This window comes from Hemitrygon akajei, chromosome 8 (assembly GCF_048418815.1).
Source record: "Hemitrygon akajei chromosome 8, sHemAka1.3, whole genome shotgun sequence".
NCBI lineage: Eukaryota > Metazoa > Chordata > Chondrichthyes > Myliobatiformes > Dasyatidae > Hemitrygon > Hemitrygon akajei.
Window position 1 is genome coordinate 105,540,777 of NC_133131.1, and position 17,095 is coordinate 105,557,871.

General features: G+C 40.6%; 1 protein-coding gene across 1 annotated transcript in view; it reads left to right on the forward strand.

Moving 5' to 3' along the window:
• The window catches only part of LOC140732138 (polycystin-1-like protein 1), a 181,529-nt gene that overhangs the window by 88,202 nt on the left and 76,232 nt on the right, over positions 1-17,095 (forward strand). Inside the window, exons 29-32 of the mRNA XM_073054354.1 lie at positions 11,520-11,576; positions 12,472-12,681; positions 14,448-14,690; positions 16,560-16,673. Of these exons, the coding sequence (XP_072910455.1) occupies positions 11,520-11,576; positions 12,472-12,681; positions 14,448-14,690; positions 16,560-16,673 (624 nt within the window). The remainder of the gene's footprint in view (positions 1-11,519; positions 11,577-12,471; positions 12,682-14,447; positions 14,691-16,559; positions 16,674-17,095) is intronic.

Here is a 17,095-nt window from a genome sequence, read left to right on the forward strand (position 1 = left end):
CCGGTCAGAATCAGCCTGTTCCCCAGTACCATGAAACAGAACCCCGCTTGTCTTCTAGGGGTTATTGATAAGCGGCTGGTCATGAGCCCCCAGGAGTGGGTCCCACCACCGCAAAGAACCAAAATCTGAGTGTAACTCCAGGTCATGGTCTTCCAACAGAACCCCATCCACCTGAAAGGGAAAAGGAGAGACATTGAAAGTAGAAATTAAGCAGTTTCCAAAGATGAACGTGAAGGAGTCACAATTTAACACCATCATGACTTTGCCTCCACCTATATTTGCTGTAATTCAGTTTTTTTTCTGTGTTATTATGTATTGCATTGAACTGCTGCCACAAAGTCGACAAATTTCACAACATATTCCGGTGATATTAAACCTGATTCTGAACCCTTGCCTCGGGCCTTGACACCCTGACATTTTCAATCTAGCCTGTCGCTTTTGCTTTAATCAAGTACAGTCATCGGGTTCTGTCACCTTGATACGCTCTGGGGCCTGGACCCTGCTGCCTCGATTCTGCCTGTGTCCAACCATTCTGATTCCGCACAGCACTTCAGTTGACTGAACCTCGGGTCTTCTGTGTTTTCCGCTGCCTCGCCTCACTTCATTTCGAATTGCTTCCAAGTTACAGACTTTTACTTGCGATGGTTGTTTGCCAGAAAAAGTGTGATTAACAAAGTATTAATCCTGCCATATGTTACTAGAAGCGCAGATGTGTTTTATTCTGGACAGCTTTGTTTCCAATCACTTAACATCATGAAGACCAAGGAATTGGGTGTGGATATCAGGAAAGAGAAGTTGGGAAAACACACATCAGTCCCCATTGAGGGGATAGAGATGAAAATGGTGGCATCTTCAAGTTCCTGGTCAAAATCCTCAGAGGATCTATCTTGGGCCCATTACATTGAAGCAATCATGTAGAAGGCATGCCAGCAGCTATACTTCATTTAGGAGTTTGAGGAGAATTGGACACCAAAGACGATCAAATTTCTATTGATGTACAGTGGAGAACATTCTGACTGGTTACATCACAGCCTGATATGGAGGATCCAATGCACAGGATCAAATGAAGCTGCGGAGGGTTGTAGACTCAGTCAGTTCCATCACAAGCACAGCCCTCCCCACTATCAGGAACATTTTCAAAAGGAGTTATCTCACGAAGGTGACATCCATCTTTAAAGACAGTCAACATCTGGGATATGTAGTTTTTTCATTGCTACTAGGAGCCTTAAGACCCACATTTAACATTTTAGGAACAGTTTCTTCCCTTCTGTGATCAGATTTCTGAACAGTCTATGAACCCATGAACACTATCTTGCAATTCCTCTTTCACACAGTTTATTTGCATTGGTTTCTGTAATACAATGAGACCAGTGCATTTTAGCCCAATTAAGCAGCTGCCCCAATTTAGTGAAGTTTCATAGAAGTATTGAAATCAATATAAAAAAGACAAAATACAATTTAACTGAGGAACAAATTGAACAAAATGTATTTAAATGAAATACAAAATAATTGGAGCACTTCCAAAACAACTATGGAACTATAAAACTGTATTAGTTCCCAATAGTTAATTTCAGAGGAATTAATTTGGTGTACGCTGATGTGTTCTTTTGATTGACTGTAAATGAACAAAATCAGCACAAGCACCCTAGTGCACTGCCTTCAAACAATACTTTCACCAATTGCATCCTCCAAATCTTCATTTTAATTGGAACGTTCAAGATGATCGTCGATACTCTCAAATTCTCTATAATTCCTGCCTTAGTAAAGTAGTGAAATTGTTTCATTTTCACTCCTGGCCATTTCTAGCATCTCCAAGCCTAAATGCTTGAAACTGCAGTGAGCATAACAGTTCTGAATTGCCTTACTGTTTATCACTTACTGTTTATTTCTTGCCTGTTTATTACTTGCTAGCTATCAGTGACAAAAATCACATACAACTGATGCCATTTTAAAAACTGTTCACTCTGAGCATAGTGTGGTATCTAATGGCCACACAAGAGCGGATGACTGATGCTAGTTAGGAACTGTTCAGCAACAGCCTCATGTCCTAACTTAGGGGCATAGTGTCCCAAATAAATGAAGGGAACCCTGGCTATTTTCTTGATTTGTTTGATTTGCTTTGGTTCTTTAAGAGCGCTCCCAAATAAGTGGCTGCCTTGATCAACCAGGATCCACTGTAAACTGCCTACTCCCACCAACCTGCACCAGGACCATAGAGTGGCCCTCCATACCTATTCAAACTTCACTTAAGTATTGGAATTGAGCTTGCATGCACCACTTCTGCTGGCAGATCATTCCATACTCTCACGGCCCTCTGAGTGAAGAAGTTTCCCCTCATGTATGCCTGAAACTCTTCACCTTTCACCCTTAATCCATGACCTCTAGTTGTAGTCCTATCCAACCTCAGTGGAAAAAGCCTGCTTCCATTTACTCTATCTATACTTCTCATAATTTTTGTATACCTTTATCACGTCTCCTCTCTGTTATTTCTACCGACATATATCAGTGATAATAATTTTGACTCTGAGGAATATTTCATTGAGATTTCATACTTACACATCCTTAATGTTGCCCAACCCCAATCCCTTGTCGCTGCCTTTGATCTCTCTTAATTTTATCATAGAACATAGAAAACCTACAGCACAATACAGGCCCCTCGGTCCACAAAGTTGTGCCGAACATGTCCCTACCTTAGAAATTACTAGGCTTACCCATACCCCTCTATTTTTCTAAGCTCCATGTACCTATCCAAAAGTCTCTTAAAAGACCCTATTGTATCCACCTCCACCACCATTGCCAGCAGCCCATTCCACCCACTCACCACTCTGAGTAAAAAACTTACCCCTGACGTCTCCTCTATACCTACTCCCCAGCACCTTAAACCTGTGTCCTCTTGTGGCAACCATTTCAGCCCTGGGAAAAAGCCTCTGACTATCCACACGATCAATCCCCCTATCAGGTCACCTCTCATCCTCCATCACTCCAAGGAGAAAAGGCCAAGTTCACTCAACCTATTCTCATAAGGCATGCTCCCCAATCCAGGCAACAACCTTGTAAATCTCCTCTGCACCCTTTCTATGGCTTCCACATCCTTCCTGTAGTGAGGCAACCAGAACTGAGCACAGTACTCCAAGTGGGGTCTGACCAGGGTCCTATATAGCTGCAACATTACCTCTAGGCTCCTAAATTCAATTCCACGATTGATGAAGGCCAATACATATGCCTTCTTAATTACAGAGTCAACCTGTGCAGCTGCTTTGAGCATCCTTTGGACTCAGACCCCAAGATCCCTCTGATCCTCCACACAGCCAAGAGTCTTACCATTAATACTATATTATGCCATCATATTTCACCTACCAAAATGAACTACCTCACACTTATCTGGGTTGAACTCCATCTGCCACTTCTCATCCAGTTTTGCATCCTATCAATGTCCAGCTGTAACCTCTGACAACCCTCCACACTATCCACAACACCTCCAACCTTTGTGTCATCAGCAAACTTGCTAACCCATCCCTCCACTTCCTCATCCAGGTCATTTATAAAAATCACGAAGAGTAAGGGTCCCAGAACAGATCCCTGAGGCACACCACTGGTCACCGAACTCCATGCAGAATATGACCTGTCTACAACCACTCTTTGCCTTCTGTGGGCAAGCCAGTTCTGGATCCACAAAGCAATGTCCCCTTGGATCCCATGCCTCCTTACTTTCTCAATAAGCCTTGCATGAGGTACGTTATCAAATGCCTTGCTGAAATCCATATACACTACATCTACTGCTCTTCCTTCATCAATGTGTTTAATCACATCCTCAAAAAATTCAATCAGGCTCGTAAGGCACGACCTGCCCTTGACAAAGCCATGCTGACTATTCCTAATCATATTATACCTCTCCAAATGTTCAAAATATTCTGCCTCTCAGGATCTTCTCCATCATCTTACCAACCACTGAGGTAAGGCTCACTGGTCTATAATTTCCTGGGTTATCTCTACTCCCTTTCTTGAATAAAGGAACAATATCTGCAACCCTCCAATCCTCCAGAACCTCTCCCGTCCCCATTGATGATGCAAAGGTCATCGCCAGAGGCTCAGTAATCTCTTCCCTCACCTCCCATAGTAGCCTGGGGTACATCTCATCTGGTCCTGGCAATTTGTCCAACTTGATGCTTTCCAAAAGCTCCAGCACTTCCTCTTTCTTAATATCTACATGCTCAAGCTTTTCAGTCTGCTGCAAGTCATCACTACAATCACCAAGATCTTTTTTCCATAGTGAATACTGAAGTAAAGTATTCATTAAGTACCTCTGCTATTTCCTCTGGTTCCATACACACTTTCCCACTGTCACACTTGATAGGTCCTATTCCTTCAAGTCTTATCCTCCTCCTCCTCACATACTTGTAGAATGCCTTGGGGTTTCCTTAATCCTGCCCGCCAAGGCCTTCTCATGGCCCCTTCTGGCTCTCCTAATTTCCTTCGTAAGCTCCTTCCTGTTAGCCTTATAATCCTCTAGATCTTTAACATTACCTAGCTCTCTGAACCTTTTGTAAGCTTTTCTTTTCTTCTTGACTAGATTTATTACAGCCTTTGTACACCATGGTTCCTGTACTCTACCATAACTTCCCTGTCTCATTGGAATGTACCTATGCAGAAATCTATGCAAGTATCCCCTGAACATTGTACATTTATCATTGTACAGACTATCTGTATTCTCCATTCGTAAACTAAAACTCTGCGAATGTCTAAATTTTACCCTTCATCTCTTCACCTGCTGATTTACAGTAACTTCTGAAAGAGCAACAATTTGGATTCTATAATTTTTATCTTTATTTTCTCAGTTCTGCAGTAAGCTCATATTTCTCCATTTCTGTCATCTCTTCTAGACTTAGATTCTGGTACAACACTGATTTTGATTGTTCTGTATATTTGAATGCAAGTGTTACAGAAAAGGTGGATGTTAGTGCTGAAGATGAGGTAGCTGGTTTACAAACAGAGGCAAAGATACTGTTGATCAGGCAAAATTGCAGTCAACAGGATGAGTTGCAATGTAAAAGGCAGACAAAATCGAAAAGGGTGAATACAGGACTGAAGGTGTTAGATTTGAATGCAAGCAATATACGAAATAATATAGATGTAGCACAGCTGCAGATTGGCAGGTATGATGTTGTAGGCATCACTGAATCATGGCTGAAAGAAGATTATAGGTGGGAACTTAATGCCCAAGAATACACATTGTATTGAAAGGACAGGCAGGAAGGCTGAGGGGTAGTGTTGTTCTGTTGGTAAAAAAAAATGAAATCAAATCATCAGAAAGGGGAGACATAGGGTTGGAAGGTGTTGAATCTTTGTGGATAGAGCTAAGGAACTGCAAGGGTAAAAAGTCCCTGATGGGAGTTGTATACAGCCCCCAAACGGTAGTAATGATGTGGTTTACAATTTACAATGAGAGATAGAAAATGCATGCCCAAAGGGCAATTTTACAATAGTCATGGGGAATTTCAATATGCGGGTAGATTGGGAAGGTCAGGTTAGTGCTGGATTCCAGGAGGGGTATTTTGTAGAGTGCCTATGAGATGGCTTCTTAGAGCAGTTCATGGTTGAGCCCACTAGGGGACAGCTTTTCTGGATTGGGTGTTGTGCAATGAACCAGAATTGATTAGAGAGATTAAGCTAAAAGAACCCTTTGGAGCAAGCGCTCATAATATGATTGACTTCACCAAGAAATTTGAGAAGGAGAAGCTAAAGTCAGATGCATCAGTATTGCAATGGAGTAAATGGAATTACAGAGGCACGAGAGAGGAGATGGCCAGAATTGATTAGAAAAGAACACTGGCAGGGATGATGGCAGAGCAGCGATGGCTGGAATGTCTGGGAGCAATCTGGAAGGCACAGGGTATATACATCCCAAAGAGGAAGAAATATTCTCAAGGACAATGACACAAACGTGGTCATCAAAAGAAGTAAAAGCTAATGTAAAGACCAAATAGAGGATATATAATAGAGCAAAAATTAGAGGGAAGTTAGAGGATTGGGAACTTTTAAAAGCCAACAGATGGCAACTAGAAGAGTTATTAAGAAGGTAAAAATGGAATACAAAAGTAAGTTAGCCAATAATATTAAAGAAAATACAAAACAGTTTTTGAGATACATAAAGTGTGAAAGAGAGGCAAGAGTGGATATCGGACCGCTGGAAAACAAAGTTGGAGAGGTAGTAATGGGGGCAAGGAAATGCCAGACGAGCTGAGTAAGTATTTTGTACCAGTCTTCACTCTGGAAGACACTAGCAGTATGGTGGAAGTTCCAGGTGTCGGGTCATGTGTAGTTATCATTACTAGAGAGAAGCTTCTAGGGGAACAAAGGTACGAAGGTAAGAAAGTCACCTGGATCAGGTGGTGTACACCCCAGGGTTCTGAGAGAGGTGGCTGAAGAAAATGTAGAGGCATTAGTAATGATCTTTCAAGAATCACTAAATTCTGAAATGGTTCAGGTGGACTGGAAAAATGCAAATGTCATTCCACTTTTCAAGAAGGGAAGGAGGCAGAAGAATGAAAACTATAGGCCTGTTAGTCTGACCTCAGTGGTTGGGAAGATGTTGGAGTTGATTAATAAGGATAAGGTCTCCGGGTACTTGGAGGCATATGATAAAATAGGCCTTAGGCAGCATTGTTTCTTTGAGGGAAAATCTTGTCTGACAAATCTGTTGGAGTTCTTTGAGGCATTAACAAGCAGGATAGACAAAGGAGAACTGGTTGATATTGTGTACTTGGATTTTCAGAAGGCCTTTGACAAGGTACCACACATGAGGCTACTTAACAAGCTATGAGCCCATGGTATTACAGGAAAGATTCTAGCATTGGCTGATTAGCAGGAGGCAGAGAGTGATAATAAAGGGAGCCTTTTCTGGTTGGCTGCCAGTGACTCATGGTGTTCCACAGGGGTCTGTGTTGGAACTAATTCTTCTTATGTTATATATCAATGATTTGGATAATGGAATTGATGATTTTGTTACAAAGCTTGCAGACAATTAGAAGATAGGTGGAAGGGGCAGGTAGTTTTGAGGAAGTAGACAGGCTACAGAAGGACTTAGGAAGGACAAAAAAATGGCAGATGGAATACATTATCAGGAAATGTATGGTCATGCAATTTGGTAATAGAAATGAAAGGGTTGACTATTTTCTAAATGGAGAGAAAATACAAAAAACTGAGGTGCAAAGGGACTTGGGAGTCCTTGTGCAGGATTCTCTGAAGGTTCATTTGCAGGTTGAGACTGTGGTGAGGAAGGCAAATGCAATGTTAGCATTCATTTCAAGAGGACTAGCATATAACATCAAGGATATAATGTTGAAACTTTATAAAGCACTGGTGAGGCCTCACCTGGAGTAATGTGAGCAGTTTTGGGTCCCTTATCTTAGAAAAGATGTGCTGAACCTGGAGAGGGTTCAAAGGAGTTTCAAGGAAATGATTCCATGATTGAATGGCTTGTCATATGAAGAGTGTTTGATGGCTCTGGGCCTGCATTGACTAGAATTCAGAAGAATGAGGGGTAACCTAACTGAAACCTATTGTATGATATAAGGCCTTGACAGAGAATTAGAATCAGGTTTATTTTCACTGGCATGTGACATGAAATTTGTTAACTTAGCAGAGGAAGTTCAATGCAATACATATTATGGAAGAGAAAACATAATAATAATAAATAAATAAAATTAAAATAATAAAATAAACAAGTAAATTAATTACATATATTGAATAGATTTAAAAAAACATGCAGTAAAACTGAAATACTGTATATTAAATAAAGTGAGTTAGTGTCCAAGGGTTCAATGTCCATTTAGGAATCAGATGGCAGAGGGGAAGAAGCTGTTCCTGAATTGCTGAGTGTGTGCCTTCAGGCTTCTGTACCTCCTACCTGATGGAAACTGTGAGAAAAGGGCATCCCTGGGTGATGGAGGTCCTTAATAATGGAAGCTGCCTTTCTGAGACACCGCTCCCGGAAGATGTCCTGAGTACTTTGTAGGCTAGTGCTCAGGATTGAACTGACTAGATTTACAACCCTCTGCAGCTTCTTTCAGTCTTGTGCAGTAGACCCCTTCTCCGCACCAGACAGTGATGCAGCCTGTTAGAATGCTCTCCACGGTACAACTATAGAAGTTTTTGAGTGTATTTGTTGACCTGCCAAATCTCTTCAAACTCCTAATGAAATACAGCCGCTGTCTTGCCGTCTTATAACTACATCGATCTGTAGGGACGAAGTTAGATCCTCAGAGATCTTGACACCCATGATGTGGAGAGGGTGTTTCCTGTGGTGGGAGAGTGTAAGACCAGAGGACACATCTGCAAAATAGAAGGCATCCTTTTAGAATGGAGATGAGGAGGAATTTCTTTAGCCAGAGATGCATGAATTGATGAATCTGTGGAATTCTTTGCCACAGGCAGCTGTGGAGGCCATTTCTTTATGTATATTTAATGCAGATGTTGATAGATTCTTGATTGGTCAGAGCATGAAGGGATACCAGGAAAAAGTAGGAGATTGGGGTTGAGTGGAAAATTGGATCAGCCATGATGAAATGGTGGAACAAACTTGATGGGCCAAATGGCCTAGTTCTGCTTCTATACCTTATGGTGTTATGGTGTTATATATTGGCAGCCATGGCCCCAGATGTATACCTTGAATTTGCTGCTCTGACTCTCTGCCCGTTTTTAGTTTTAAGAAAACCTCCCTTATCTGATTACCATTCGGTCATCTACTTCAATGTTATCTTTTGTAACTGAAGTTGATAATGCTCTTGGAAGTGTCTTGAGACAATTTTGAGCAACATAAGTATAACCTGGAAGGTACTGTGTAAAGTCAAGTTCTTTTCTTTCCATTGATATATAAACTTTTATCACTACTAGACAATTGAAAAAAGATGTTCTTTTCCTGGCCTGGAATGTTTGGTAATGATAGTAATTTATTTATACAGTCGGCCCTCCTTATCCGCGGGAGATTGGTTCCGGGACCCCCCGTGGATACCAAAATTCATGGATGCTGAAGTCCCTTATTCAACCTGTTTCAATCCGGTGGACCTTAGGACCCAGCGGAACCCCAGACCTTATTTAACCTGTCTCAGTGCGGTGGACGTCAGGACCTGGTGCCAGAGCTCTGAATGCGCAGTGTTTCTGTTCATGAAAATAATCATGATCACGATTGAAAATAAAGTGGAAATAATAAAGCGATCAGAAAGAGGTGAAACACCATCGGTCATTGGAAAAGTTTTAGGCTGCAGTCGGTCAACGATCGGAACAATTTTAAAGGATAAAGTGAGAAAGGCTCTGCCCTGATGAAAGCTACGATTATTACTAAGCAACGCAGTGGTTTAATTATTGGGTTTTGGGGTTTTGAGTTTTTGATCCTCCACATCACCCCGGCACGGTGGAGAGCGCACTAGGGAACGATCTGTCCCGAGTCCTGAGAACTTCCGTTCCCGAGCCCGGCGCAAACATACGTTCTTAAGTGTTTTATATGCTAGAAAGGTAAAATATATACTGAGACAAACGTTTGACTAACTGACGCTAAATAATACTGGATGTATCTGTTCCGACTTACTTAATAAGAGAACTTCCGATTTTTTCGATCCCGATGCATGATAACCCATGCACATCCTCCCGTATACTTTAAATCATCTCTAGATTACTTATAATACCTAATACAATGTAAATGCTATGTAAAATGGTTGTTATACTGCATTATTTAGGGAATAATGTCAAGAAAAAAAGTCTGAACGTGCTCGAACAACAAGTGCTGGAAGAGCACTTTCGGGTTTTCGCGATTCGCGGTTGGTTGAATTTGCGCATGCGGAATCCGCAGATAAGGAGGGCCGACTGTAGATGCAAACAGGAGATATTTCTTTACACAGTGAGTAGGGAATGTGGAATTCTCAGCCCAAAAGGCTGTGAAAGGTACTTCAATGAATATATTTAAAACAGAAATTGATTGATTTAAAAGGCACTCAAGAGATACACAAGAGACTGCAGGTGTTGAAATCTGAAGCTGAAAACAAACTGCTGGAGAAACTCACGGGTCCGGTAGCATCTGTGAAGGGAAATGAACAGTCAACATTTCAGGTCAAGACTCTTTTTCCGGACAGAAAGATAGGGGGAGACAGCAAGTATAAAGAACATCGTACATAGGACATGACTGCATAGTACAATCTCCTCAGCTCACAATCACCTTAAAATTTTGCCCCTTTTTATTAGCTTATTGTCACCCTGGAATAAAACCTCTGGGTGTCCATGCAGTCTATGCCTTTTATCATCATGCACACCTCTATCGAGTCATCTCACCCTCCTTTACTCCAAAAAGTAAAGCTCTACTCTCTCAACCCTTCCTCATCAGTCATGCTCTCTAAACCAGGCAGCATTTTAGTAAATCTCCTCTGAACCCTCTTTAAAGCTTCCACATCATTGTTATAACGAGGCGACCAGAACTGAGCATAATATTCCAAGTGTGGTAAACCAGGCTTTTATAGAGCTGCAACATTGCCTCCTGGCTCTTGAACTGGAGGTGAAGTGAAAATGTAGAGAAAAAGGTGGGAAATGATAATAAGACCAGTGAGGTTGGGTGTTAGGCAATTGGATGCGTAAGTGTGGGTGTCGCAACAGAGGCCAGGAGGTGATAGGTGGAGGCACAAATTGCTGCAGATGATGGAAACTGATAGGAAAGGGAGGTGGAGCATGAAAAGATGGAGTGCGCCGATAGGAACAGTAAGGTGAAGGGATTCAGTGGGAGAATAGTGTCAATAATGAGCAGCCAGCGTGAGTGAAGGAGAGGAAAGAAGCATGTTGTTAGGACAGTGGGGGTGATGTAGAATGGACTGGAAGGGATGTGCAGTCCAGAGTCATGATTCGAATGGTCCTTGTAGAAAGTGCAAAGTGTGGGGAGGGGAAGTTGCGGCTGTGATGGGATCACATGGTAGCTGGTGGAAGTGTTAAAGAATGCCAGATGCTGGTGGCGTGAAGAACGTGCAGTCTAAGTAACTGGGAAATGTGGGCGATACGGTTCAGTGCAGGTGAAAGGTGCTGGGGTAAGTATCAGCCAACATCTTGATGAACAACAAAGCAAACACAAGGAACCACATGCAGCACACACAAAGTGCTGGAGGAACTCAGCATCTACGGAAATGAATAAACAGTCACCATTACCTCTCCATAGATTGCTGCCTGACCTGCTGAGTTCCTCCAATGCTTTGGATGTGTTTCTGGCATCTGCCGAGTCTCTTGTGTTTACAAGGAACCGCATGCCTACTTCTGATAACTTTTCTTATGTTTTTATAATGAGTAAAACAAGTCTGGAAGATAAATAAAATTAAGGATTTTCTTCAAAAAAAAGTTAAGCTGTTAAAAAGTTAACTGTTGTGTCCTGTTAATTATTTGATCCTGTAAAAACAGAGTGATTAGCTGTTAGCTGTTGCCATGGATAACAATTGAGTTTTGGTTTTCTGTAAAAACCTTTCTACAAGCTTGATTATTATTGTTTGTTACAGAGGGAACTGATGGGAACAGTATCTGCATTGCAAGACCTTATTAACATAACCAGTGAGGTAAAGAAACTCTGTAAACAAGCTGAATTTATTTTTTTTACTCAAAAGAGAAATGCTTGTCTCCTGATTTTTCTGAGGTGGTGCTTTGAGAGCTTTGAATTACAGTAGCAATTGGCTTTCCTTATAGTGATTAATTTGTAGAATATATTATCAGTCGATTCTTCTAATATTGTTTTCAAAAGCATTTAATGAAAACCCTTTTCCTGATGCTTGCTAGCTCTACTCATTTAGTGACTATTGATGAGCAATGGAATCGACCATTGTCAACTGAGACAAATGTACACTGCAGCTGGAGAATCTAGGTTGGAGCCAGCACCAGTCCTCTTCTAATATGCCAATATCCTTTGTTTTTGTGAGCTGAAATTAGCTTATCTTGCTGCAGGGTCTAAACCTATAATTTGGTTCAATCACAGACCAGATCCAATGATAGCGTTTATCATCTGAGAAAGCTGTCTTGTAAATGCTTATTTTGCAGTTAATGCTTACTGTGCCCTGTGGTAACTATTAATGATAGATAGATATATAGATACTTTATTGATCCTAAAGGAAATTACAGTGTCACAGTAGTGTTACAAGTGCACAGACATAAATATTAGAAAAAAAGTAGAAAGAGTAAAAAATAAAAAATAAGTTACCATGAACAGTCTGACTGGAATCTTAATCAGAGTAAACTGCTATGCATTGCATGGTTCTGGTGCACAGTTTGTCTATTAAATATTATTCCTTTGCATCATCAATTATTTATAAAATAGTCAAAAGTTATTTATCACCAAATAAAAGCATTGACCGCCCCATGCGTAATACAAGTGATATTATCTTAATCTGCTGTCAAATATGATGTGGGAACTATTTGCTCTTTAGTTAAATGTGTTTCTGTTTGATTTACTCATGATAGGTCACTTCAGAAAGTGCTCTGACTATAACAAAAAAAGTTAAAGAGATGATTAAACTTTTTAAAGAATCTGGGGCATTCAGACTGCATGGAGAATTAGTGAAGAAAATAGTCTATCTGGTTGCTGATGTAATGGGAGTGTCTGACAACGGCACAATAAATTCAAGGAACCTATTATTTAATGGTCTGGAAGTGACAACTGAGCTTTTATTGGTAAGAAATGACTACTGGCATTTTTCTATGACCTAATCTTCTATAATTCTATATATTCTACAAACTTTATTTTTTAAGCAGGAATATTAAAAGTTGCTACAAAAGTATTCCTGAATATGTTTCCCTGCGCTCCTACTAATTATCTGATCTTACAAAATTTATGAAATAATTCACACTCTATAAGGTATTTTCATGATAACACATACCTTGTTATTTCTTATAGTGACAAATGAATGCATGGTTATTCTAGTTGCCCTCCACACACCCCCACAAAGGCCTTTATGAAGTATTGCAGCTATATCTGTTGCAGGAACATAGGACATGGAATACAACAGCACTCTGACAATGACCACTCCACAATGGCTGCTACACTTGAACCTAGCTTCTTTATATTGACTCTTAACAAGTGCCTATTAACCCAAGCAACCGAAATCTCCTCAGAAAGTTCTGACAGGCCTAGCTTGCTTTTTAAATCTGGCGCTTAAACTCCACAAAGGACTGCGTATGTGATCTCAGTCTTTACAAAAAGTTCTGACAGGCCCTACTCACTTTTAAAAACTAGCACTAAATATTCGTTACTGCTCCATTCATAAACTATTTATGCAACACATACAAAATGCTGGTGGAACGCAGCAGGCCAGGCAGCATCTATAGGGAGAAGCGCTGTCGACGTTTCAACGTCCTGATGAAGGGTCTCGGCCCAAAAGGTCGACAGCGCTTCTTCCTATAGATGCTGCCTGGCCTGCTGTGTTCCACCAGCACTTTGTGTGTGTTGCTTGAATTTGCAGTATCTGCAGATTTCCTCGTGTTTGCCTTTCAAATAAACTATTTATGTAGCTATTTTATTCCATTGTATTTTGCTATATTATTCTTCTGTTTAATATAGGCTTGCTTGTTATATTTAATTCTTTTGAATTAAATTAAATGAATCCAGGAATAATAAATAATGGAATAAAGCCAAAATGGGCCGGCAACAAAGGGAGTATACCAAAGAACATTTTGATTGGGGGTGATCTACAGAAAACTGGAGGAGAAGATGGGTGAAGAGCAAAGAACTGCCATGTGGAGCACTGGACTGGGGTAAAAGGTGGAATCGGGAATGGGCAACAGCATTTTGGATGCTATGATCAGGGTTGAAGTCGGTAATCAGCAGACTCAGTTGAGTGGAGGGAAGACTATGAAAATTCCACCAAGAGGAAATGTCCATCACTTGACTTGGAAATACTTCTGTTAAGGCATGTGCCTTGCAAGCTGTGTTAATTTCCACATCAATGTTATTTTTGTCTCATTTTGTGCCCAGTGACTCCGTGTCTTGTACACATGGAGAATCGAGATCAAACACCTGGAAGCATGGCACCAGTAGACACAGTAGAGATGGAGTTACCTCTTAAAAAATATATTGGTTAAAAACTGTAATTATATGTATGTTTTAGATTAACAACTAAAGCCAGTTTCCAACATCGCTGGATAGCTGTCAAAAGGTCAAATTCAATTGTCCCAGGTTTTAGGCTACACTTCCAAACAAATAAATGTTATTTCCCATTATCCTAATATCTCTTGTTGAGGTAGAGATTCCCAGCACCACTGAAACTGGGTTGTTGGCTGGGATCTTTGCACATACATTTTCTAGGCAACTGAAATAATTATAAAGCAGCTGTCATTTTTTGCAAAGTTTCTAGCAAAGCTTGTATGTACTGTATTTTAAACTAAACAAAATAATTCAACTCTAGAATGAAAGAATGTCTCTTAAAATTCATCTCTTTCAGCAATATGTGCAAATCAGCAATCAATCACAGTTTTATGTGAACACCAATTTAATGGAGCTCCAGACTTATCAAAATCATGGTTTTCTGAACACAGTGCAAAGCACGCATTCTGCCAAATTTTTCCTTCCTGACTCTTTGGATAAAAAGATTACTGCAGGAACTGGTGAAAGTAATAGTTGTATCATCAGCCACTTGATCAGCTTCAAAAAAAATCCATACATCTGGGGAAAATCTCCAATGGAGGTTAGTCAGCAACAGAGGTACTTTGGTGCGTGAGTGTTGTGTACTTTTATAAAGGTTAAATTTTGAATATTGATAAGATTCATGAGAAGTTGTTTCAGACAATGCAGCTGTACAAAATCTTGGATGAACCAGTCATGATGAACTCTCAGATGTTCTGCGTCACCACTGAGGAAGGATAAAGTGATCACTTTGACTTAACAGAAACTTAATTTGACCTCATTAGAAAGCTTTTAAGGGTATGAGGGCTAAATTAAGAGAAAAGATGTTACAAATTGCATTTTAATAACTTGGATATATTTTCCAAGATATTAAGAATAGTTAATGGAATGCTTTGCAATAAATAAAGTACTTTGTTAAACATCACTAACATTTTGTACTTTTTCAGAAGAAAATAGCTTTGATAGAACATAGAATAGTACAGCACATTACAGGCCCTTCGGCCCACAATGTTATGCTGACCCTCAAACCCTGCCTCCCATATAACCCCCCACCTTAATTTCCTCCATATACCTGTCTAGTAGTCTCTTAAACTTCACTAGTGTATCTGCCTCCACCACTGACTCAGGCAGTGCATTCCACGCACCAACCACTCTCTGAGTGAAAAACCTTCCTCTGATATCCCCCTTGAACTTCCCTCCCCTTACCTTAAAGCCATGTCCTCTTGTACTGAGCAGTGGTGCCCTGGGGAAGAGGCGCTGGCTGTTCACTCTGTCTATTCCTCTTAATATCTTGTACACCTCTATCATGTCTCCCCTCATCCTCCTTCTCTCCAAAGAGTAAAGCCCTAGCTCCCTTAATCTCTGATCATAATCCATACTCTAATCCAGGCAGCATCCTGGTAAATCTCCTCTGTACCCTTTCCAATGCTTCCACATCCTTCCTATAGTGAGGCGACCAGAACTGGACACAGTACTCTAAGTGTGGCCTAACTAGAGTTTTATACAGCTGCATCATTACATCGCGACTCTTAAACTCTTTCCCTTGACTTATGAAAGCTAACACCCCATAAGCTTTCTTAACTACCCTATCTACCTGTGAGGCAACTTTCAGGGATCTGTGGACATGTACCCCCAGATCCCTCTGCTCCTCCACACTACCAAGTATCCTGCCATTTACTTTGTACTCTGCCTTGGAGTTTGTCCTTCCAAAGCGTACCACCTCACACTTCTCTGGGTTGAACTCCATCTGCCACTTCTCAGCCCACTTCTGCATCCTATCAATGTTTCTCTGCAATCTTCGACAATCCTCTACACTATCTACAACACTACCAACCTTTGTGTCGTCTGCAAACTTGCCAACCCACCCTTCTACCCCCATATCCAGGTCGTTAATAAAAATCACAAAAAGTAGAGGTCCCAGAACAGATCCTTGTGGGACACCACCGGTCACAACGCTCCAATCTGAATGTACTCCCTCCACCACAACCCTCTGCCTTCTGCAGGCAAGTCAATTCTGAATCCACCTGGCCAAACTTCCCTGGATCCCATGCCTTCTGACTTTCTGAATAAGCTTACCATGTGATGGTAACAGAAGATTGTATTTACCATCATACCGAGTTCAGTAAGGATAGTGTGCTTGTTCTCCCTGAATATAGCCACAATTTCTTTTTTTCTATATCAGTAAAATCTTTTCCTTTATTCACATAATTTGTGGACTTTATCTATAAAGCATTGTCCACTGGGTCAACTAAATTATATATGGAGTTGTAACGAGAAGAAGGCATTCACTACCCTGTTTATCACAGAATTTAATTATGAATAGCTCCAAGTTCACATAACATACTTCATAAATTAATATGTAAATGAATGCAATTAATTAAAGCTGCTTATCCATTTTGTTGAGTAGGTGTTGTTATTCTTTTTCTTGTAGATTAATGGTGATGTCGCTGACCTCACGCTGTATAATTGCACTAACAGAAGAAAAGTTGAAGTTAAAGGCCTCAGAACACCTGTTCTAATTGAATTTGAAAGGAAGGACTCAAATGTAAGTTTTATCACATTGAGGTCAAGTAATGTTAGAAATATAAGACTCTTAAATGGTCCTCTTGTATGATACAGTTGAACTCTTGATCGCTCAGCTTACTTAATCGTAGGCCTTGCCCTTTATTTGTCTACCTCAGCTGTGCTTTCTCGGTAACACTATATTCTGCTATTGTATTTGTTTCCTTTGTATTACCTGTATGGTGTGATCTGTCTGGATGGCATGCAAAACAGACTTCTTCTCTGCATCTCAGTACATGTGACGATAAGTACCAAATTCACATCTTTGACAATGTGTGGTTTGAAATTCCAGTGCTTTCCAACTGGTAAACCCTGGAAGAACTTGCTTCCTTCAATCTTTTTTTAATAATCACCTTTAGGATCTGAGAACTGCTAGCAAGTCCATTTCCCAGATACATAATTACC